Source organism: Carlito syrichta, unplaced genomic scaffold, assembly GCF_000164805.1.
Source record: "Carlito syrichta isolate Samal-C Ts95f unplaced genomic scaffold, Tarsius_syrichta-2.0.1 Scaffold302575, whole genome shotgun sequence".
In the NCBI taxonomy this organism is placed as follows: Eukaryota; Metazoa; Chordata; class Mammalia; order Primates; family Tarsiidae; genus Carlito; species Carlito syrichta.
In genome coordinates this window covers 122,825-146,799 of record NW_007246671.1, presented here as the reverse complement: position 1 = coordinate 146,799, position 23,975 = coordinate 122,825, and the positions used below count along the sequence as shown (strand labels likewise).

At 41.4% G+C, this 23,975-nt stretch overlaps 1 protein-coding gene across 1 annotated transcript in view; it reads right to left on the bottom strand.

The window, feature by feature from the left end:
• TRAPPC10 (trafficking protein particle complex 10) overlaps positions 1-22,474 on the bottom strand; it is a 60,591-nt gene extending 38,117 nt beyond the window's left edge. The window contains exons 1-5 of the mRNA XM_021711763.1: positions 22,393-22,474; positions 19,425-19,560; positions 9,794-9,990; positions 5,168-5,363; positions 394-505 (exon numbers count right to left, since the gene is read on the bottom strand). Coding sequence (XP_021567438.1) covers positions 394-505; positions 5,168-5,363; positions 9,794-9,990; positions 19,425-19,560; positions 22,393-22,406 — 655 coding nt within the window. The 5' untranslated portion in view covers positions 22,407-22,474. The remainder of the gene's footprint in view (positions 1-393; positions 506-5,167; positions 5,364-9,793; positions 9,991-19,424; positions 19,561-22,392) is intronic.
• Positions 22,475-23,975: the final 1,501 nt, after the last annotated feature.

Here is a 23,975-nt window from a genome sequence, read left to right as displayed (position 1 = left end):
CAAAAAAAAAAAAAAAAAAAAAAGATGGATACACCCATTACAAGGATGCCCTATAAAACACGTGAGCAACACACCCTCAAATATTACCAAGACAACCTCTGGGCAGAAGGAACAGGGAGGAACAGAATCAGGTCACCCAGTTGTAGAAAAGACACTATGGACTTGAAAAACAACTTTTGAAATGCTTTTTAAACTTACGATTCTTCTAAAAGTGAAGTAAATAATATTTAATTCTCATTTCATTTCCTACAGGAATTATAAGAATGTATCTGGCATAATTAATATAAAAAACAACAAAAGATGACTAGCTACCAGGTACATACAAAGCAGCTTCCTGACTATTTGGAGGTGGGAAACATACTGAGAAAGGCCTGGGCTGACGCCACTACTCACCGCCCGCGCCGAAGTTGACCACGTACTGAGAGAATAGAGCATCCAGCTCATCATACTGCACCAGGGCATCCTCAAACTGCTGCAGCATCTCGAAAACAAAGGCCAGCTCCTCCTATTCACCAAGTGAATTGTTAAAGAAAATGAAACACAAATCAACACGTGGCCATTTAAGATTACAACAGAGAAAAACACATAGCACTGTGAACAAGGTCTGCCTATACTAAGAACATGTCAATGTTCACACATACACGAGAAACAGGGAGAGGCCAAGATAATTCCTGAACACCCTCCTGGACCCATCAGCAGCACTGGATATGATGGCCACCCTCACCCTTGGGATTTTCCCTGCTGTCCAGAACACCCAGCCATCTGCTTCCTCTCCCCCTCCTGCTGGCTCCTTATCTGAAGGCTGCTTTCTCTCCTCCCCAGGTTCCCCACTGGAGGCCCCAAGGCTTGGTCCTTGGACTCACTTTCTACCCATACTCTTCCATCTCAGAGTCTTACCAACCCATGGCTTTATATACCAATGGCGCACTATGATCACCAAATTGATAACTCCAGTCAGACCAGACCCGTGCCTAAACTGTGTGCACGATGTGCTCCCCTGGATGCTTAACAGACACCTCCAGACTGCAGGTGGAAACCTGACTCCAGACTTTTCCTGCCATGTGCTTTTCATTCCAGTCAGTAGCTGCCCACCCCATCTAGAGAACCTTACATCCTTTCAAGGCATCCCCAGGCCATGAGAGGTCTGCCCCCTACCCATTCCCAGTGCTACCTCTCTAACCTCACTCACTCGGCTCCACCAAGGCCACCTCACTCTTGCTCACACTTGCTGGGAGCACAGTTGCCCCCAGGGCCTTTGCACTGCCTCTTCCTATGGCCTGGAACTCTTCTTAACCCTTCCTCTAAGTACTCACATGGCTTGTTCCCTCAACATCCTTCAGATTTGGCTACATCACTGGCTCAGTGAGGCCTCTCCTCAACTCTGTCCTCACTCCAGCACCCCAAACCTTCTTTGCTTCTCAGTACTTTCATCCTGCCATCCGTGTAATTTCCTTGCTTGCATCCCCCACTATCATACATGCCAAGAACTATCTAATGATATTGTCCTAGCATCTAGAAGTGCCTGGCACATGCTGCACCTTAATGTTTGTCAAATGAATATGCAAAGATATCGTCACAGATGTTTTTTTTTTTTCCTGATTTCCATTGCTATATATGCATAAACCTACACCCTGGCACATTCAGCTCTCTGGAATCCACTTCCACCAATGTATTTGTGGATACTATTCCAGACCCCTAAAGGCCTATCCCGCTCACTGGGGAGGACAGAGAACACAGACGGAATCCCCACAAACTGGTTCAGATCCAGAGGCTAGCACCTCCCAGCTACAACTGCATTAACTGGCTAAGCTATGCCTCAGAATCCTTCTCTGGATAATAAGTGCCCCTCACATGAGCTTTCTGTATGAGGATTAAAGCAATTTCTGTACATGTGCAGAAGAGTCCTGGCACACAGTGAAGCGGGAGTTTTGTGTTCACTTCTACCTTCTATGTCAACTGGGCCTGTCCCTACAGAGTCCAGCTTGAAGGGCTCCTTCAAGCTCTCATGTGTATCTCACTTCTCCTCACAACACTGCTGGGCAGTACTTTACAAGAGAAATTGCTAAGTTCCTTTGAACTTTCTTTTCTTTATGAGGTGCTTCAGGACTGAACACTCCTGTAAACAAATTTTTTCCTTTGTAATTGTGTGGTAAGGATACATACATAAAATCAACTATCTTAACCATTTTTAAGAGTACAGCTAAGTGGTGTTAAGCATATCCCACTGCTATGCCACCATCACTAAAATCCATCTCCCAAACTTCCTCATCTTCCCAAGCTGAAATTCCTTCCCCATTAAACACTCACTCCCCACTCCCCTCCTGTAGTCCCTGGTACCCACCATTCTGTTTCCTGTTGCTATGAATCTAACCACTCTAGGTGCGTCATATAAGAGAAATCATACCATATCAGTGGCTTATTTCACTCAGCCTAATGTCCTCAAGATCCATCAGCGTGTCTCGAACATCCTTCCTTACGCATTTTTAATTCTGAACTAATTTTACACTTACAGTACTACAAAAAATTTAGGTTTCCATAAAGTCTTTGCTCAGCTTCCTGTAACATTAATATCTTACATAACTGTAGCACAATTGTCAAAACCAAAAAATTAGCATTAGTAAAATACTATTTTTTTTTTTGAGTCAGAGTCTCACTTTGTTGTCTAGGCTGAAGTGCAGTGGTATGATCATGGTCCCCCACAACCTCGACCTCCTGGGCTCAGGTGATCCTTATGCCTCAGCCTCCCAAACAGCTGGGACTATAGACGTGTACCACCATGCCTAATTTTTCAAATTTTAGTAGAGACGAGGCCTCGCTATGTTGTCCAGGCTGTTTCTGAACTCCTGGCCTCAAGTGATCCTCCCAGCTCAGCCTCCCAAAGTGCTGGGATTATAGGTGTGAGCCACCATACCACTCTGAGGGCTATTAACCAAATACCCCTTATTTGAAGTTTAGCGGTTTTTCCACTGATGTCCTTTTTTTCCTGCTCCAAAGTCCACATTGCACCAAGTTGTTGCTTCCCTCCTAAATGACAGCCTCTAGCAGTTTGTCAGTTTCTCAATCTTTCTTTGTCGTTCCCTGCCTTGGCACCCTTGCACCAAGTTGTTGCTTCCCTCCTAAATGACAGCCTCTAGCAGTCTGTCAGTTTCTCAATCTTTCTTTGTCGTTCTCTGCCTTGGCACCCTTGAAGAGAGCTGATAAGTTGTCAAATGTTCCTCCATTTGGGTTCATTGATAGGTTTCCATGATGGCCATGAGATTATTTTCTGCAGAAAAAGGATGTTACCAAGGAGTTCATGGAGTGGAAGTGACTTCTTATGGGTGAAGGTGGCCTTGCTCATCTGATTCAGGTGGTGTGTACCAGGTTTACCCACTGTGAAGTGGCTGATAGGCAGCTTGGGAGAGATACTGTGAAACCACAAACCCACCTCTCCTCAGGTCTTTGCCCACCACTCTTAGCTTCCATCAATAATCCTGTCTCTAATAGTTCTTGCTATAGTGTTTGCCTAAAAGTGGTCCTCTATTTTTCTTTCCCTCTACATTTATCAAGTGGAATTCCTCTATAGTTGACCCTTCTCTTTCATTTATTTATTTATAGACTCATGGATATTAATTTTATACCATGGGTTAAAACTTGACTCTTATCATTCTTTGTTGCTCAAACCATCTGGTTTTGGCCAGTGGAGGCTCCTCTGGATGATGACTATGTTGTTTTGCTGGATTCCCATCTTCTTTTGCGCCCTTCTTTACATTCTGTTCTACAACATATTCCAGGTCTTTTTGCATATTGTACATATTTCCTGCCCCAGCCCTATAATCAACCCCTTCTTTAAGGAGCCCTAGTATCTTTTATTAGAGAATGAAGTTTAGAAACCAAGACCTTGCACTAGATGTGCTCCCTACCACTAGGCTGTCATCGTTCCTAGTCCCCATCAGTGTATAGAGTAAGGAAATGGATGCAGAAGTGCTAACCCTCACACACAAACACATATTCATTTACGAATCCACCTACCTATCCAACCTTCTAGCCACTCACCCATCTATCATCCATCCATCCACCATTGGTCCATCCATCATCTATCTATCCACCCATCCATCCAACCATCCATACACCCACCCATCATCCAACCATCCATCCATCCATCCATCCAATCGTGGGTTCACACTGATACTTCCAAGTACAATCCAAAACCACTGGCTTCATTCACCCTTTCCCTTTCCTAGTTTCAAATTCCCAGAGATGAAGCTTAATAAGCCTTGAAGGGTAAGGAATCAGGGTACCCAGAAAGGTATACAATATATCAACCACACGAGAACTATTAATATGTTCAAATCCCCTTATATGTGCCAAGTCTTCCAAATGCCTCTAAGAGATAAGCATCAGAATACAAAATAAAAATTTCTAATCACAATGAGTTTTTTATTTATTAAAAGTATTATTTTTTCAGTAATTAATACACAATTGATATCTAAATATGGAAATATTTTTTTTCAGTCAAAAGAAGAACAAGAAGAAGAAGACCTAAGAGCAAAACTGCAGTGTTAGAAAGGGCTTCTACAATTACACCCCCTTTTGTTCACTTAAGACTTTTCTTCTTAAAAGGGAAAAAGAGCTGAATTTTAACAGCCCAAACATTTTGGTAAATTATTGTAAAGAAGTTAGCTCATTAATACACTAATTTATTGGAACCCAAGGTTATAAAAATAAATAAATAAAACTATAGAGGAAACATTCCCAGGAAGTCATCTAACCACAGTGCCTACCCAGCAGGTAATGAACCAGCACCTTCAGCAACAGTACCAGCGCCCCCTGCTGGGACGCCTCCACATAACTCACTTTCACCTGGAAGGCCTGAGACAGGAGCAACCCGGAGACTCCTCTGAAGACAAGGCTCTCTAGGACTAGGCTGAACGCCAGCACTGGAACAGCAGGGGAGCTGGCGGAGTACTCCCGTTAGACCACCTCTGCTTTTCTGCTTTATAAGCCAGGAAACAGAAACAGCTGCTATATCATAGTCTGGCTGTTATATCATAGTCTCTTGTCTTTAAAAACTCCGCCAATGAAAATTACTGCGAAAGAGCTGCCTTATTTAGAAAGAAGGAGGGAAAAGAGGAGGAAGGGAAAGAGGGAAGAAGGAAACTGTCTAGGTCTGTAATTAGTCAAGTACCTGGACCATGAAATATTCACAAAAGCTCCAGCCTGGCTCAGTCCTCTTCTCCCTTAAGGTTCTCATGTCATCCTCAAACTTGCCTAGGTTTTTGGTAAATGACATAAGAAGCAATGTCCTGAGTTTGGTCAGGAAGGCATTCCAGGATTCCTGAGTTCGAGAAGAGTCCTTCAAGGGGTCGGAGAGCACGACACACCTGCAAGACATGAAGGGACTATCTGGGAAAGACTCTCCATGCACAGCATCATCACTTGGCAATTGTTACTTTCCTGAGCATCAGTTTAGTCCCTTCGTCCTCCCTCCCACTCTCCTTTCTTCCTTAAATGGTAAAACATGAGGCAGGCAGTAAGAAACCAGGTTAGGAAAAGGTATCATCATAAACTGGTTTACTGCCTCATGAGCAGGAAAGGTTGCAGAAATCCCAAGAGTCTGCTGCAGAAACAACTGGAAAAGGGGAGAGGAATTTATGAGCCTCGGCCTCAGACCTATCTCCAGGTTCCCTGTAAAGTAAGGTGATCACATCCCCCACTCAGTTCCCTGTCTCCTTTTGGTTTCTTGGGATCAAAAAGATTAAATTCGATTTCCCGGCACAGCACATGAAGCCCATGACAACAAGGATCAAACCTAGCTGTCCAGCTTTACTTCCTCATTCCCTGCTCAAGCTCCCTGAACTCCTCACCCTCCCTCCACTTCCTCAGCACTGTTCTCACCTCCCAGAACTGTTCCTCCCCAGCCCCCACTGTGATCACCACCAGGCTGGGGACTTCATGGCCAGGCACTTTCCCTCTGCAGGTCTGTCTCCCCCATCAGCTCTTCAAAGGCAGGGTTAATGCACAATTAATAGAGGCTCAGAACATAGCTTAATATGCAAGTCAGACACAATTTAACTAAAAAGAGACTGTACCCATGATGTAAAAATATCGACATAATAAAATTATAAGAAAGTTTCCAATGGATTTGGAAAAGGCAATGCATTCATCCAACAGGTTGGAAATGGCAACTCTCTTTAGCCTTGATAGTAATTTGGAAAGAAGATGAATAAATCCAAACTCAGAAATAATTTTAGAATACTGACGCTATGAGCGTCAATATTTTTCTTTAGTACACATTTTACCGGAATGACCAACAAGTAGATCTAAGTTTCCTTTTCTCTGTGCCCCAGCAGAGCCTTTGGAGGCATGGCTAAATCTATAAGATTATAGGTCAGTGGACAAAAAGGTGAAACAGCATACATTACACATGTTACACCATGTGAATAATCAGAACCAAGAAGAAAACTTAAAAACCTGTCACCAGCTTTGATTCCAGTCAATCTACCCCACTGGACACTTTCTTCCCTGAAAGACCAGAAAGGACCAGAACCAGCTCACCCCAAGGTCTCTCAAAGGACCAAAACGTATCTACTCACTGTACGAGCCAGCAGGATCTATTAGTTAGTAGTTTATCCTCGAGACATTCTTAAGGATTATAATTATCAGCATTTACTCCTAACCAGACACTAATTCTCCCACATACCTAAAGAGGTAGATGGAAATGGAAACTAACACAATCAACCACCCAAATGAAATTGTTTTCAGTTACTTGGTCCTTTATCAGTCAGACACAATCTATTCACTATATTCTTAATCCCTTATTATGCCCTTCAATTTTTACTGTTTCTAGAACATATCACCTTTCTTTTTTTAAATTAAAACTATCTTTCAGAAATTCACATCAAGTCTAGATGGTTAACTCAGAAAAGGAGAGCCCAAAAGAACCCATGAGGTCAGGGATGGGGGGCCAATGTGGAGAGCAGCAATATCTTCCGGGGTGCACAGACTTCACGGGCTGCTCACCGACACACATGTGGCACTGAGAGCCCAGGCTGGAATCTCAGTGAATCACGAGGCACATACAATAAACAAGACAACCCTTGTTTTACCAACTCTGTATTTACCAAAAGCCTGAAAAAATGCACAAAAACTTTTACCAAGCAATTTTCCTCTAAGAAATGTATCCTGAAATAATTAAGGATACAACATTTGGGCTATAAAGATGTTCATAAAACTGATATTTATAATAACTAAGCAATGATCTATAAGCCCAGCAGAGGACTATAAATAACTGATGGTGCATTAATACTGTGGAATGCTATATACTCACCAATGAGGGTACATTTTTTGCTTGTGAAAAATTTTTACAATATATTATGTGAAAAAAATATAAAACATTATGCACCACAGTATGATATCACTTTAAAATACACATAAGCACACACACACACACACACACACACACACACACACACACACACACACATACTATGTATGCATAAAGAGAAAAGGTCTGGAAAGATACATACCTACATACCAAAAGTTAATATTCATTTTATTTTTGCTCATTACCTTTGTCTAATAATTCCACAATGAACATGTAATATGTGCAATCAAAATTAAATACAAACATAAAGTTAAAAAAATAGTAAGCCACTTCAAGATCAAATGTTACAATATTTTCAAAGGCCAGAAAGTATACTGCATAATAAAACAATTGTACAAGCCAAGCACAGTGGTTCACGCCTGTAATCTCAGCACTTTGAGAGGCAAAGGCAAGAGGACTGCCTGAATCCAAGGGTTTGAGACCAACCTGGACAACTTGAGGAGACCTTGTCACTACAATAAATTTAAAAAGTAGCTGGGTGTGGTGGTGTACACCTGTAGTTCCAGCTACTCAGAAAGCTGAAACAAAAAGATTGCCTGAGCTCAGCAGATTGAGGCTGTGGTGGCCATGAGAGTGCCACTGCACTCCAGCCTGGGCAACAGAGTGAGATTCCTACTAACAAAAAACAAAAAATAACAATTGTACAGATTCTACTAAATTCAAATTTATGAAAATCTGATTTGGCTCAGTCTGTAATCCCAGCACTTTGAGAGGCCAAGGTGAGTGAACTGTCTGAGCCCGTGGGTTCGAGACCAGCCGGGCAACTTGGTGAGACCTCGTCTCTACAATAAATAAAAAGTTAGCTGAGCATGGAAGCATGGGCCTGTAGTTCTGGCTACTTGGAAGGCTGAGACGGAAGGGTTGCTGGAGCCCAGCAGTTTGACGCTGGGATGGCCATGAATGTGTCACTTCAGTCCAGCCTGAGCAACAGAGTGAGACTCCAACTCAAAAAAAATAAAAAGAAAATAAAAAGAAAATCTGACCAATCTATTTACATTAAAAAAATATAAAGTATAGATTTATTAAAAGGTGGCTTTGCAAATTAATGAAAATCAAACTTACTGAAAATGAAATGTTAAAAATTTTGCTAAGTTAATGTAAGTCATTAAAAAGCTAGTTGGTTTTAAATGGGCCCAGCAGAAAGCCATTTTGGGAAATTAGGTAAAGATTACAAACACAGACTTAAAAGTAATCAACAGGTACTTTGCAAAAGTTATTATACAATTTGAACATTCTACAAGTTGAGGTAATCTTTCTCATTAGTGTAATTTATTTACTTAACATAATCCCAAACAAATATGATTTCATTATATCATCAAAAGCCACAAAGGCCCCTCAGTTCTGGTTTCTGGGCCTGCCTCCATGTGGTACTAGTCAATGCTGGCCCATTCTCCCATGAGATTGTGTAACAGAGCTCTCTTCCTTCTGGGATTTATGGCAGTCTACTCTTTTTTCAGAACACAAATGCTAGCATTTAAACTAGAGAGAGAGAGAAAGGACACTCAATTACACAGTATCTTATTAAGCTGATTCCGTTTAGCTAAGTAATTTATGAATAACACATCTTTTTTTTTGAGTTGGAGTCTCACCCGTCACCCAGGCTGGAATGCTGTGGCACATTCACGGCCATCCCAGTGTTGACCTGCTGTGTTCCAGCGATCCTTCTGCCTCCGCTTTCCAAGTAACTAGAACTACAGGCACACACCACCATGTCTGGCTAATATTTTTTTTGATTTACTGTAGAGATGAGGTCTCGCCAAGTTGCCTGGGCTGGTCTGAAACCCGCGGGCTCAGGCAATCCACTCGCCTTGGCCTCCCAAAGGACTGGGATTACAGGCTGAGCCATTGAGTCCAGCCAAATAACACATTTTTTTTTGAGTTGGAGTCTCACTCTGTCACCCAGATTGGAGTGCAGTGGCCACTCCCGGCCACCGCAGCCTCGACTTGCTGGGCTCCGGCGATCCTTCCGCCTCAGCCTTCCAAGTAGCCAGAATTACAGGCATGCGCTCTACCACGCCCGGCTGATTTTTTGATTTATTGTAGAGATGAGGTCTCGCTGCCCAGGCGGGTCTCGAACCCGCGGGCTCAGGCAATCCACTCACCTCAGCCTCCCAAAGGCGCAGGATTACAGGCTGAGCCACCAAGCCCGGCTCGAATAACACATCTTAAGAAAAACTTTCCCCAAGTCCAGATTGCATGAAATTTGTCTAAGGTAAGGAGCCTTTTCTCCCAGGCAGCACACATGGGATTACTACTTACAGCTCCCTGGTCTGCCAAAACAGGAACCACGAGGACAGGGACCAGGTCTTCTTGCCAGCACCCCACAGTCACTCACTGAGACGGCTGAGTAGATGCTGACTACCTAGGAAGCCAGTTAGCTGTATCAGCCACATTTTAACCAAATAAGGTAAATTAAAGATTACTTACCTGTCACTCTGCTTATTACAAAAATCGTTTCTTATTTTGTCCACAATAGAAGTTCTGGGAAGGATGTTGGTTTTGTTTTTTTTCTTGGCATCATTTTCAACTACCACTATTAACCAGTCCACAGAGCTATGAGCTTTCAGAACATTCTGCCACTTGGTGAGGTCGTCTTTTACTGTAGCTTTATATACTTCAGTATCCTAAAAATAAATAAGTCACTGTGAAAACAAGTTAATCAATGCCCTTTTGTTTAGATGGCAAAATGTGTCTAACAACAGAGTTTAGCGGCTACAATGTTTTAAAGCACCAGGATGGCTTCTGGACTCAGGCAAATGAGGAGCCCAGAGGCCTGCCAAGCCTGCAGGCATGCTCAGGCAAGCTCAGCACTGTACACTTGGCATGTACTATCCCAAAATACTCACACACTGAGGGAAGGAAGTGTTCCAATTTTCCAGATGATGAGACTGACAATCAGAGAGCTGACTGTTGGTAAGGAGCAAACAGTCACAAAGATACTGCCTGTTAGGCAAGTTAGGGCTTTAAAACCCAGGTCTCCTGCAGCCAAAGGTTCTGTGCCCAAGCAAAACATGGCCACGACCCTGTCGGGTGCCATGCCTTGATCTTGGGAGGTGAGCTGGCTGTCACTGCACAGCTAAGGGTGCCTAGGGGAACCTCAGGCCAGCCTCCCAGCGGCTTCACCACAAGCCCTCAGCTCTGAGTCCTGGAAACCACTCCAACCTCGAAACCCACTGAGGCCATGTCAGAGGCAAGGCAGCTTCATATGTTACGTCACGGAAAGAAGGTCATCCACAGCCTCCTTGATGTTGCTCTAATTCACAAGGACTGGCAGGGAGCTATACTGGTCCCAGAAACCCACTCCATTTCTCACCCAGAGTCCCACATCGAGCCTGCAGAGAAAGTGTTCCTCCCAAACACAGGCAAATGAATGCAGCTCTGCTCTCTTCCAGATAGAACTGAGAAAACAGACATTTGCCAGTTACTTGCAACTTTATTTATATACATTCCTCTTACACTCCAGCAGATTCTAATTTCATTTAAGAAAATCTAAAGCCAAGATACTCTCATTTCAAAATTACGCACTAAGAGCATCTGAGAACATTAATTAGCAGCTCGTATTCAAATATATACTTTCTCCTTATTTCCTGCCCTTATTCTTTGAATTTTTTTAGTCACTCCTGATTACACTTACACAAACATACACTAACTTGATTGATCCAGAAGTAAGCTAAATCTTAAATCCTGTATCCAATCCCTCTTTTGGTTTAATTCACTAAATGGCAAGTTCCAAAAGGCAGTGTTTATCATTTTTATCCTGATTTTTAAAATTATTTATTTTAAATGATAAACTAATTTGTTTTAAATTACAAGTGAATACAATCTGAAAAGATCTTTTACTTAGAAACTGAAAGAAAAATCATCTTGCAAAAATTAACTTTCTACAAATATGTATCTAACTGTAACTTACAGTGCACATTTTCCATAGAACGAAAGTTTTTAGGACTTGATGTTTTGATTTTACAAACTGATATACTACTCTATCTCCAGGAGCCCCCAGTACATCACACCTGTAATCAAAACCAGAGGACAGCAGGACCAACAGTCTTCGACTCCAGCTGTTTTAAAAGCAAAGAACAGAGAACACAGCACCCGTTCCCCCAGGTCTGCACATCACAGGTAAGCCATCCAAGGAGATGGTAACAGCCTCTCTGGTCCATTACAAGGCTTCAGGTGCCAGCAGGCACTTCCACCTGAACTCCTGCCTATCCCCACTGCTGGTGAAGAGTCCTGGCTCCAGGATCTCCACACCAAGCTGAGCCACCACAGTTGTGCCACCAGAGCAGCTCTGCTTGGTTAGTCTACAGAGACTCTCCAGGAGAGACCTCACAGAGGAGAAGGCAGGACAGAGGGAGAACACAGACATTCCAAATAATTCTGAGGAAAACTGGGGGACATGACCTAGCCTGTCACTCATCCCAGTTAGCAAACAACACAACATTATGAAAATGACTCCATGACTCAAGGAAATCAAGCTTCGCCAGTGAAGCTCAGGTTTCCAAAGAAAACAAAGCTACAGTGGGAAAAACCCCCAAGCAGAAAAGGTGAGCTGAATGTGGGGAGGAAGGTGCCTGGGATGGAGGTAGCAGCCAGGCAGACATCAGGACCCACGTGGGATGAGGGCATTCACGCAGGAAGGTGCCTCCCCAGGCAGCAGAGCTCAGCAGGTAAGGAGGGTATCCAAGTGGTGGCAGAGGGAGGTACAGCACAAGATTTAGGACCCAAAGTGAGATGATGAGCCAAGAGGGCATTCCCAATGGGGAATGACCTCATGAGAGTGTTGTGGGTCAGGTGAGGTGAGGAGAAAGCTTATGCTGGGTGCAGAGTCAGTTAAGTGCAGGAACAGAGCATACACCTGTTGGGCACAAAGCAGCAGTGACAGGTAGAATGGTCACTGGCAGGAGAAGTATTCCAATTAACAGACACATGGAGGAGAGTGCATACCTGGCTCCTCCCTGTCGGAGAAGGGAGTTATAAAAATGGAAAGGGAGAAAATTAGAATTAATCCTACAGTTCTGGATTAGAATTGGATTGTGTGTGTGTGCACATATATGCATGTACATGGGCACCTACACACAGAAATAAACAGATGTAATGTGTGCAAATATACACACCCCGCTCGCATTCTCTAACTATGTCCACTGAGTGCTCACTAGCAAAAAGCACACCTAGCTCCAGATCTTGGTTTCTAAATACAATCTTCCACTAAAAGAAACCAAGGCTCCTTGGAGAAATGGCTGACCCCAGTTCTGGGTGGTTCCCGGGCAGCTGAGGCATGGGTAGAACCAGAAAGCCCAGAATATTTTGTGTCTGAGAGAACTCAAAAAGAAGTATGCTTCAGAGGGTCACATAAGCCAAAACTGGGACAATCTGCATATCAATAGTATTAATTATTAATATTACTACTATGGTAGTAATAGAGTATACTCCATTAAAAACTAGGAATCATTGAGTGTATACTGATATCCATTAGTAGTGGGACTACTGCTACTAGTCAAAGTGAAGTGGCAGGGACCAGATTTACACTATCCCTGGAAACAACAATAACAAAAAACCCCCACAAATACACAATTCAATTATTTTCAAAACCCTGGACATCAGGCAACAAAGGAGAATAATCCCCAACCCCAAGACAGGACACAAGCCAGGTGGGTCCTCCAAGTGCCCCAGTTGAGTACTATGAGGGCACAGGGAGGTAAACAGAAGTGAAGCCTGGCAGTCTTCCTGAGTTGAGGACACAGGGCACTCCACAGGACTTCATAGTACAGCATGCTATAAAGAAGAGGTACAGAGAGAACCCTGGAGATCCACAGAGGGTCCTCGAGTATTCTGCAGGGAACTGATCAGGAAGCAAGTGCAGGAACTACTCAAAACTAGAACAGGATCATCAGACAGAATCAGAGGCACAATCTTAGCACTCACACAGAGCCAGGAGCAGGGCCTGTCCCCAAAGCCAGAATGGGAAACCAGAGAACTCAGGACCATCTTGCCTCCTTGGTTAGGAGTAATTAGTCCTACAGGGGTCACTGCTCTAGATCCATAAAATTATAAGAGCTTTATAAGTAACTTAACTGAACAAAGTTCATGAAAATTTAGAAGAGAGCAAAAATACCCAGTTTCAAACAAAATAAAATTCATAATGTCTGGCATCCATTACAAAATGTCAGGCAGACAAAAGAAATAAGAATATACAATCAAAAATAAGTAGAAAAATCAGTCAGTAGAAATAGACCCAGTAATGACACAGACAGCAGAATTAGTAGACAAAATAAATAAAACAGTCATAGTAGCTACTGTAACACATTTCATATGTTCAAAAATGTAGAAGGTCGCAGATAGCGTTAGCTCCTAAAAGAAGGGGACTGAAGTCAAGCAGACACATGGAAGATATTTAATTAAGAAGGTAAAGACCCACATGGAACTTCTAGAGATGGAAATAACAATGTCTTAAATGAAGAATATACCAGGTGGAATTAGAGCTAATTAGATGTTGTAGAAGAAAAGATGTTCACATGAAGACACAGTAGCTGAAACTATCCAAATGAAACACACAGAGAGAAAAAAAAATACCAATAAAATATATATATTTGGAGTCCTTAAAAGAGAAGAGAAACAAAAAATATTTGAAGAAATAACGACAAAAATTTTTCAAAATTATATCAAAATTATAAACCCCCAAAGCCGAAAAACCTCAAGTACAAGAAATATGAGGAAATCTACACCAAAGCATATTATGATCAAATTGTTAAAATTCAGTAATAAAGAAAAAAAATCTTAAAATGCTTAAGAAAAAAAGACACTTTATATAGAAAATAACAAAAGCAAAATTAAAAGATTTCTCATGGAAAACAATGGAAACCAAAAGACAGTAGAACAACATCTTTACAGTTCTAAAAGGAAAAAAAAAAAACAAAAACTGTCAAACTAGTATTCCCTATCCAATGAAAATATTGTTCAAAGAAGAAGGCAAAACAGACTTTCTCATACATTCAGAAGCTGAAAGAACTCATCACCAACATACCCATGCTACAAAAAAAGGCTTTAATAAAATTCCTTGGAAGGAAATTCACACAAAATGAAAACCTAGATCTACACAAAGGAATGGAGAATTGTAAGAGCAAACAAGTTTTCTTATTTTTAATCTCTTTAAAATATAATTGACTCAGATGAAAACAGTAACAATGTTGTATTATATACAACAATAACCCTAAAGACTGGGAGGGAGAAAATAGAAATACAATTACACAGTTCTTATACTAGGCATCAAGTAATATAACACTTAAAGAGAATGTGGTAAGTTACAGACATACACTGTGAAAACTGAAAGCAACTACTGAAATAATGCAACAAAGAATTTTACTTTTAAATTTAAAATCCTAAATATTATCAAACATACTCAAGAAACCTTTTTTAAAATAGATAACCAACACTTTAAAAAAATAAAAATAAAAACAGGCTTCCTATAAGAATGTTAATTTTAAGGAAAAGAAACTTTCAAGATAGCCACAAAAACTGAACTTAAAAATAAAAATGAGCCAGGTACAGTGGCTCCAGCCTATAATACCAGCACTTTGGGAGGTGGAGGCAGAGGCGAGAGGGTTGCCTGAACCTAGGAGTTCGAGACCAGACTGGGCAACCTGACAAGACCCCGTCTACAATAAATAAAAAAAAATTAGCTGGGTGTGGTGGCACAGGCCTGTAATTATAGCTACTTAGAAGGTGAGGCAGAAGCATTGCCTGAGCCCAGAAGGCCATGGTGGCTGTGAATGTGCCACTGCACTCTAGTTTGGGAGACAGAGTGAGACTCCAACCCAAAAATAATAATTAAAATAAAATAAATAAAAATGCAAGACTTTTATTTAAAATATTACATTACTGAAGGACATATGAAAGGCACAAAGAATGGAAAAACATAGTATGTTACCAAATTTGAGACGTTTCATGATTAAAATTCTTCTCAAATGAATCAATAATTTAATTCAAGGAAATCCCAATCAAAATGCCTCCAGTCTTCTCTTTTTCAACTGATGTTCCAGTTATCTACTGCTACGTAACAAACCCCTCCACGCTACATTGATTTAGAAGTTTCTGTTGCTTACAGATCGATAACCTGAGAGGACTTGGTAGGGACAGGGATCTCTGCTCCACCTGGTGTAAACAGCAGTGCTTTAAGGCTAAGAGCTAGAACACACACAGCAGATCTCAGCTGGGACTGGGGCAGAACACCTCCAGGTGGAAAATGGGGTTGCTTGGTTTCCTCACAGCATGGTGGTTGGGTTCTAAGAACAAGCATCCCAAGAGAACCAGCAGAAAACACATTCCTCTTATGACTTGGTCTCGAACACCATAGTGTCACTTCTGCCACAGTCAGAGGCCCACCCAGGTCAACTGGAGTAAACATACAGATCCAGCTTCTCAACAGAGGAAAGTCACAGTCACATAGAAAGAAGTACAAGGGATATGTTGGTATAGCCATATTCAGAAAACAGTGTGCACACTTGACATATGGAAGAGAAAATATATACTAGCCAAGAGGTTTATTTTAAAAGAAAGATATCAATACATATTATAAAAATGCAATAATTGAAAGTCTGATTCTGGCACAGAATGAACAATAATCAACAGAACTAAAGTGTTCAGAATATTATGCAATCAAGATGTTTGTTTAAAAAAAGGTGACGTTTCTAGTAAGCAGAGAAAAGACAGATCATAATAAAATGATGTTAGGCCAATTTGCTTCCCATTTACACAGTAAAATGAGACCCTCAACCTTCACAGCTTCTGCCTACATAAAAATAAATTAAAGCCATACAGGTTCAAACATAAGACACAAATTATAAAATAATTAAAATAAAACAGAGGAGAAAAATCATTTGTCTTCAGAAAGACAAGGCCTTCCTAAGCAAGATATACTACTCAGAAACTGTTTTTTAAATGACACATCTCACTCCATAAAAATGTTAATAGTGCCGGTCTTGGTGGCTCAGCCTGTAATCCCGTGCCTTGGGAGGCTGAGGTGAGTGGATTGCCTGAGCCCGCGGGTTCGAGACCCGCCTGGGCAACTTGGCGAGACCTCATCTCTACAATAAATCAAAAAATTAGCCAGGTGTGGTAGCGCGTGCTTGTAGTTCCAGCTCCTTGGAAGGCGGAGGCGGAAGGATTGTCAGAGCCCAGTAGGTTGAGGCTGCAGTGGCCGGGAGCGGCCACTGCACTCCAGTCTGGGCAACTGAGTGAGACTCCAACTCAAAAAAAAAAAAAAAATGTTAATAGTTATAAATATCTACATACTAAATAATACATGAACCACCTATACAAAACAGAAACTACAGAAGATACAACAGAAATATATGATCATATATACTTACCTCAAGCCTACAGCCAGTATCTTACTTAGTGAGGAAAACCCTACAGGTACAAGGCAAAGACTCCAACTCCCCTCGTACTTAACAATGTTTTAGACCAGAGAAAACAGTGCAGGACATAGTTAAAACTACCTCTATTTGCAAATGACTTAATAGAATACCTGGAAAACCCTAGACTTTGGGGGCCTAGAGGATCAATGATAAACTAACTCAAATAATAAAATAATTCAAAAAGGTTAACATGAAAATAAATCAATAGCTTCATATACCCAAAATATAACTAATCAGAAGATACAATGGGAGGGAAATCCCCATTTACAACAGCAACAAAAATATCTAATTGGTATAATCACAATAAAAATACCCAAATTAAACATGCCAGAGTAACTAAAACAACACTGAAAAATATGAAGCTAAGGGAACATTAAAACACACTATTACTATATACTGTCAGTCTAGGAAAAGTATTAACTGAGCTTTTCTTAGTAGTTCTGTCTGAAGTTGTGGCATGTTTGTACAATTCGCATGTTTGTACAATTCTAAAACTACCTTATGCATATCTTAGCATGAGAAAATAAGTAAATGTGCTGGTGTTGTTAAGAGTAGACACAAACATGGAATTGAGAAGGCAAGGAAGGACCTGAAGGGTTGATACTGGAGGCATCAGTGCCAACTCATGGTTTCTAAGGCACATCCTTTCTCACGACAAATCTGGAACAACTTGAGGATCAGAATATGACTAACTGTAACCACTGACTAAACAGAAATCCATCTGGGCTCTTCCTCCGAGTAGAGGACAAGCTGACAAAGGTAGGAGGGGGTCAGCAAACTAAAAAAAAAAAAAAAAACTGGTTTAGGAAAGTGTCGGGAGAGGATGTGATATAAGGAACAGACCAGCACTGCCACTGTAGCAGGCCTTGGGTAAAGGTCCCAAGTGAAGGCAAGGTCTCGTTTAATGGCCCCAAGTAAAGGGAAGGTTTCGCTTAATGGCCCCTCATAAACAAGGTCTCGCTTGGAAGCTCCACAGCCTAGTCAAAGGTAGGCTGTGAGGGATGCAGCCTACTACAAGAAACAATGTCTCAGATGTATCCGGGTACACAGACTACAGATAAAACCTTAACTACAACAAAATAACTACAAAGCAGCTCACCTTTTAGGTAGCAACATAATTCCATTATAGCTCCCTCACAGACCTTAAATTCCTTCCAGCTTCCCTTGTACTTGATTATAAAATAAACGTGCTGAGCTAGTTCCGGGTCACTTCTCCTCCATCAGAGGAAAGTGTCCCACCTAACCCCAACTTTTCTTTATGTCTTTGTATCTGTGTCTTTCTTAACCATCAAAGCAGCCGCAACAGGCCATGACAGAAAAGAATCAGCATTGGATGCTAACCTAAGTGGAAAAGCTGAATGAGGAGCAGGATACCTATGTGGTCTCAGAGAGCTCTCCAGAGATGGCTCCTTAATCTCAAAGGGAAAACAGTCACCATACCAGGGAGAAACCAGACAACTCCTTGACCGAGTGATCAAAACTACCATTGAGGGGTTACAGAAAGCAGAGTTCACGTAGCGGGTCTGGGGCAGCAATCTTCCTTAAGTCTGCTTGTAAGGTTGGCCTTTGGCTACATCTGAGAATTTGGATTCTGGGGCGTTCCCATCACTCTGTGATAAGATCTCACTAGGCCTACACTGTTAGTACACACAATATGTCTATGCTAAACACTGGTTCTACTTCTGGAGATGTGGAATGTTGGTACATGCCTGGCAGCGGGGACCTATGTGACCAGTCTCAACAAAACCCCAAGCAATGGGTCACTAGTAAGCTTCCCTTCATGTGATAGCACACTCATTGCTGGGGGAATAAAGCTCATCCTACATGACTGTCCTGGGAAAGGACACAGCAAATTTGGCAAAGAGAAAGGATACATGGATAAAGTCAGGAAAACCAGCCACAGGCTTCCAGAGACCTTCTCATTAAAATCACAGAAAAGTACCTCTACACCCTTAGATTGAGGCTACAATGTCATAGTGTATAATGATATGTGTACTTCATGTATTGTTAAATGCTTGCTTTACTAGAGTCAAAATACACAGGAAGAAATGACTCAGAATTTTCAATCACTTCATTACAGAAGAATTCTGTCAAGAATGAAAAGGTTCTTTCTGAGTTCATGAACATACAGTTTGGAAACACAAGTGAAGGCTGCAACAGTGCAGCACTAACATCCACTCATTCCACAGAGGGTGGCAGAATGCTTCTTGTGTAGACATGGTGTTCATAAGGAAAACGTAGTCCCCAGTCTGAGCAGGGTCACAGCCAAGTAGAAGAGACAACATGGGTTATCAAGTACAATAAGGGCCACAATGGGGTGCACAGTTGTCATGCAAACAATATGGAAAGTCAAAACTAAATACAGTCAAACTGCGTAAACACAGTGGCCACCAGGGCACAGTCAGATGGTTGACAACCCTCCAAACACAGGAACACGAGTATACTCAGCGACCATGAGAGTGGTACACAGAGCAAAGCAGAAACACACAACAACAAACCACACCCTGGCCAAGGAATGAAGGGAAAATCCAAACAAGGAGTATAGTAAAAAGTAAACTGGCAAACTTACAACCATCTTCCCAAACCCAGCACCATGATTGCTTAGTCCTATCCCAGTGTACTTCCCTTCCTGAGTGAATACTTACACAGCACTCTGTCCAGTACATGTGGAGGAAAGGGAAGGTCAGCAGAGCTCTGTTTCCTTCTTTGGGCAGCAGCTCCTCTTTGAATTGAACAAAGTTAGACTCTAGATGAATCATCTTGGGAGCCCGGCCATAGGACCTATAAACAATGTTTTAAAAGTCACTGAGAAAGCAACCAAACAATGTTCATCAGAAAAGGGGAAATTTAAAGTACTTTAATTATACCTATGAGTTCAGAAGTATTTAGAAGATGAACCCTGAATCATAACTTTAATATTCTATCCAAAAACAGTCAACGAACTCTTAAACACACTGACATTTACACGTCATAGCTCCCCATCCAACAAATCTTCCATTTTTCTCAAGGATACAGCACAGTAATACATTCATATAAGTGTTCAGTTTAACCAGGGCCACTGCAGAATTCTGCGAACAATGGGTTTTACTTACAGTGTAACTCAACCTATAATTATGTTACTAGAGAAGAGAAAGAGCATTCCAAATAGCCAAAGTATAGTTTTAAGTTATGAAGGCTTTAAGGTATGCTAGTACTTTTGGAACAACTTGTTTTATCTAAGAAACAAAACTATTTGGTGAAAGAAAACAGATTTTTGTTTGCAGAGCACAAATAAAATAGTGGTACAAATCTGTACTTTATTCTCCACCCAAGAAGACTGAACCCATGGAGTATTCCCACAAGCTCCACACATCTCATCTAAGGCTACCAGAGGCTACAGATGCCACCTTACTGCACTTCTAAAAATGAATGATGCTATGTAGATCTTGGTACCATACCTTTACTTCCCACCAATAATCAGAATTACATGAGCATAAATAATAAAAGGAAATCCTGTATGCGCACCATGGTAAAAATCAGATCACCTGTACTGATAAGACAATCCAAACATTTTCCAAAAATAATATCTGATCTTACCAGAAATAAGTTTTCCAAGAAGATGATTCCTAGCCAATGATTTCCTCTGAATAAACCATCTGATGACCCATTACACACGCCCCATAGAGCATCTAGGATGGCTGATGTGGCCTCTCTTCTAATGTTTAAATAACATCTTTCTGTAAACCTCCTCATCCTTAAGAAAAGTACATGGAGCTCAGAGTAGAGGGAGGCTCTTGGGACACAGCAGATACAGTCCATCTTCTGCTTTAAGGTACAGTCTAAGTGAGCTCATGTCCCTTTTGCAAAATGCCTGTGCTTTTAAGACATTCTTAGCTAACCACAAAGAAACACAAGTCACTCCTATAAAAGTGAGTCTTTAACTCAAAAGAATTGTCTTTTTTTTCTGGTTCAAATTCTTTTTTAACCTTTAAATTTTTTATTTTAAAGATGTGGGGTACAATTCTGAGTTAGGTTTCATTATGCAAGTACCCTTGTTGATGAGGTGTGCCCTCTTTCCCCCTGGCAGTTTCACGCAACTGCCAATCCCACTCTGCCCCCCCCTGGCAGTTTCCCACTACTGCCAATCCCTTTCTTTCTTTCTTTTTTTTTTTTTTGAGTTGGAGTCTTACTCCGTCGCCCAGGCTGGAGGGCACCGGCACGCTCACGGCCACCCCACCATCGACTTATTGGGCTCCAGCAATCCTCCCGCCTCAGTCTTCCAAGTAGCCGGAACTACAGGCGAGCGCTACTACGCCTGGCCAACTTTTTGATTTATTGTAGAGATGAGGTCTCACCAAGTTGCCTGGGCTGATCTCGAACTCGTAGGCTCAGGCAATCCACACTCCTTGGTCTCCTAAAGTGCTGAGATTATAGGCTGAGCTACCGAGCCCAGCTGCCAATCCCCTTCTTATAGTATTATGATAAATGTTCAAGGTCTGTTTATGAGTGAGAACATATGGTACTCTGTTCTTTGTTTCTGTGATAGATCACTGAATATGATAGACTCTAAATCCATCCAAGTTGCTGTTTGTCCTTCTTTATGGCTGCATAATATTCCATTGTGTATATGTACCACATTTTTAAAATCCAGTCCAACTTCAATGGGCAGCATGCTTGGTTCCATGTTTTTTGCTATTGTGAATAGAGCTACAACAAACGTGTGTGCAGGTATCTTTTTTGTAGAATGATTTGAGTTCCTTCGGGTATATTCCCAATAGGGGGATTGCTGGGCCATATGGAAGGTCAATTTCTAGTTCTTTCAGAAATCATCACACTGTCTTTCAAAGAGGTTATACTAATTTGCATCCCTACTAGCAGTATAGAAGCGTTCCTTTTTCTCCACATCCTCTCCAGCCATTCTTACTGGGATTAGGTGGTATCTCAATGTGATTTTGATTTACATTTCTCTGATGATTAATGAGGCTGAGCACTTTTTCATGTGTCTGCTGGTTGCCCATGTTTCTTCTTTTGCGAATTGTCTATTCATGTCTTTTGCCCACTTTTTAATGGGGCTGTTTGGTTTTTTAGGAGAACTGTCTTGTTTCTACCATCCAAAATCTTGTTAAGAAAATCATCCCCTGCCTAAGCCCGCGGGTTTGAGACCCACCTGGGCAACTTGGCAAGACCTCATCTCTACAATAAATCAAAAAATTAGCCGGGCGTGGCAGCGCATACCTGTAGTTCCAGCTACTTGGAAGACTGAGGCGAAAGGATCGCTGGGGCCCAGCAGGTTGAGGCTGCGGTGGCCAGGAGCTTGCCACTGCATTCCAGTCTGGGTGACAGAGTGAGACTCCAACTCAAAAAAAAAAAAAGAAAAGAAAATCATCCTATTCCATGAAGAATAAAGCCCATGTACTATATAAAGCCCCTCCGTTTCTTTACAACAGACTTTAGAACTTAGGCTTTTCTTTTGAAAGCAGGATTTATTGAGAGGACAGAAAAGCTCCTACAGTGGGAGGGGACCCAAAGGGGTTGCCTGGGAACTTGAGTTTTTAACTTGTGCTACTTCACCTGCTCATATAAACCTCTAAAAACTGAAGAGAGGGATACAGTCACAAGCTACAGACACCATACCTTCTCCATTCCATCGGTTCTCTTGGAAGCTGCTGGGAAAGTGTTGGATAAACAGAGGTAAATAAATTCTGATCTCCAGCACCTACAAAGAGAATAAAGAGAAATTCAGTTATTGCATTTTTAGGTGAATACAGGAAAAATGGGCTCTAAAGTTTACTAAGTTAGTATTTTTAGATAATTTTATATTTAGTAAAATGACATCACAAGATTGTTTTGTACCTTTAAATTACTAGTCTCAACAAACCCAATACTTGACATGTGTTTGAACTTAACCCTCACAACATCTCCAAGAGGTGGGTATAGTTTTCCTCACAAGGAGAATGAGGACCAGAAAAGGCGAAGAACTTGCCCAAGGACACAAAGCTAAGGAGTGGTAGAGCCAGAAATTCCCACCAGCTTCGCTGTGCTCTAAGCCACTGCTGTCTTCAACTTCAAGAGAATAGGCAAAAAACTCCATGCAGAAAAGAAAACCCAAAGACATGAATATAAACTTCTATACCAAAATACACTTGGATGTTCAATCCCAGCAGGAGCTAAAGTGTACAGGCCACTTCTCATTTGCAAATATGATAGAAGGCACCTGCCAGGCATCCTCTCATCTAGTCCTCTCTAGGGGACTCCTAGAGGAAAAGAACACACGGCCCAGATTCACACACAAGGAAAGCAAGATCTAAAGGGTCCACGTGCTTAGAGCACAGAGCTGGCTGGTGGCAGACACTCGTTATGCATCCAGTTGTGTCTGACTTTATATTGCATGCGCAGTTTTAATTCAGCTCTTTTATCCTAGCTTTAACAGAAATGAAAAATCCTTTTAATTGTCATGAAATGATAGTATAACTGTACAATACTTAAGCTAAAAACCCCTTTAATACACATGACTAAAATTCTTATACCCAGAGCACCCTCTTTAAGCAAATCCATTCTACAAATTGCTTTTGTATCGATCATTAAATCATTGGGAATTGATGTGGGCCATTAACATATTTGATTATTTTGCTACCATGAACCTAAAAATAAAAGGCCTCTCAAAATTCACATAACAATATCAAGTCACTATGGAGAGCAATGGCATTTCTGGGCAGATGGTATGGTGGGTGGGCATTGGGAAGCTGACTGCACGGATCCCTACCTCAGCTCCACCACTGACTACAGACCACCCTTGGGAAGACTATTTACCTGTCCTGTGCCTCGGGGACCACATGAAAAATGGGAAAACAAGAATATCTCCCTAATAGTACAGTGGTAAGGATGAAAGGAGTCAATACATAGAAATCACCCCCAAACAAATCCTGACACATAATAGTTAAAAAGAGCTATTATTACTACATTTGTTAAGATAAAAACACTTTTATGTTTTAACTTATCACTTTTCATCTTGCTCATTTATTTGGTAGTCATCTTAGAAATCAATAAAATGAGAAAACTTTCATTTAGCTTCAGTTTTCTTATCTTTGTTTGCCAATTTCTGTTGCCTCATTTAAAAAGGTTCCAAGATTAATATATAAAAATCATTACTCTTTGCTAAGCAGAACGTAAGCCAACTAAATGGAAGCTTTCTCCTCTTTCACTTGGTTTTTTATATA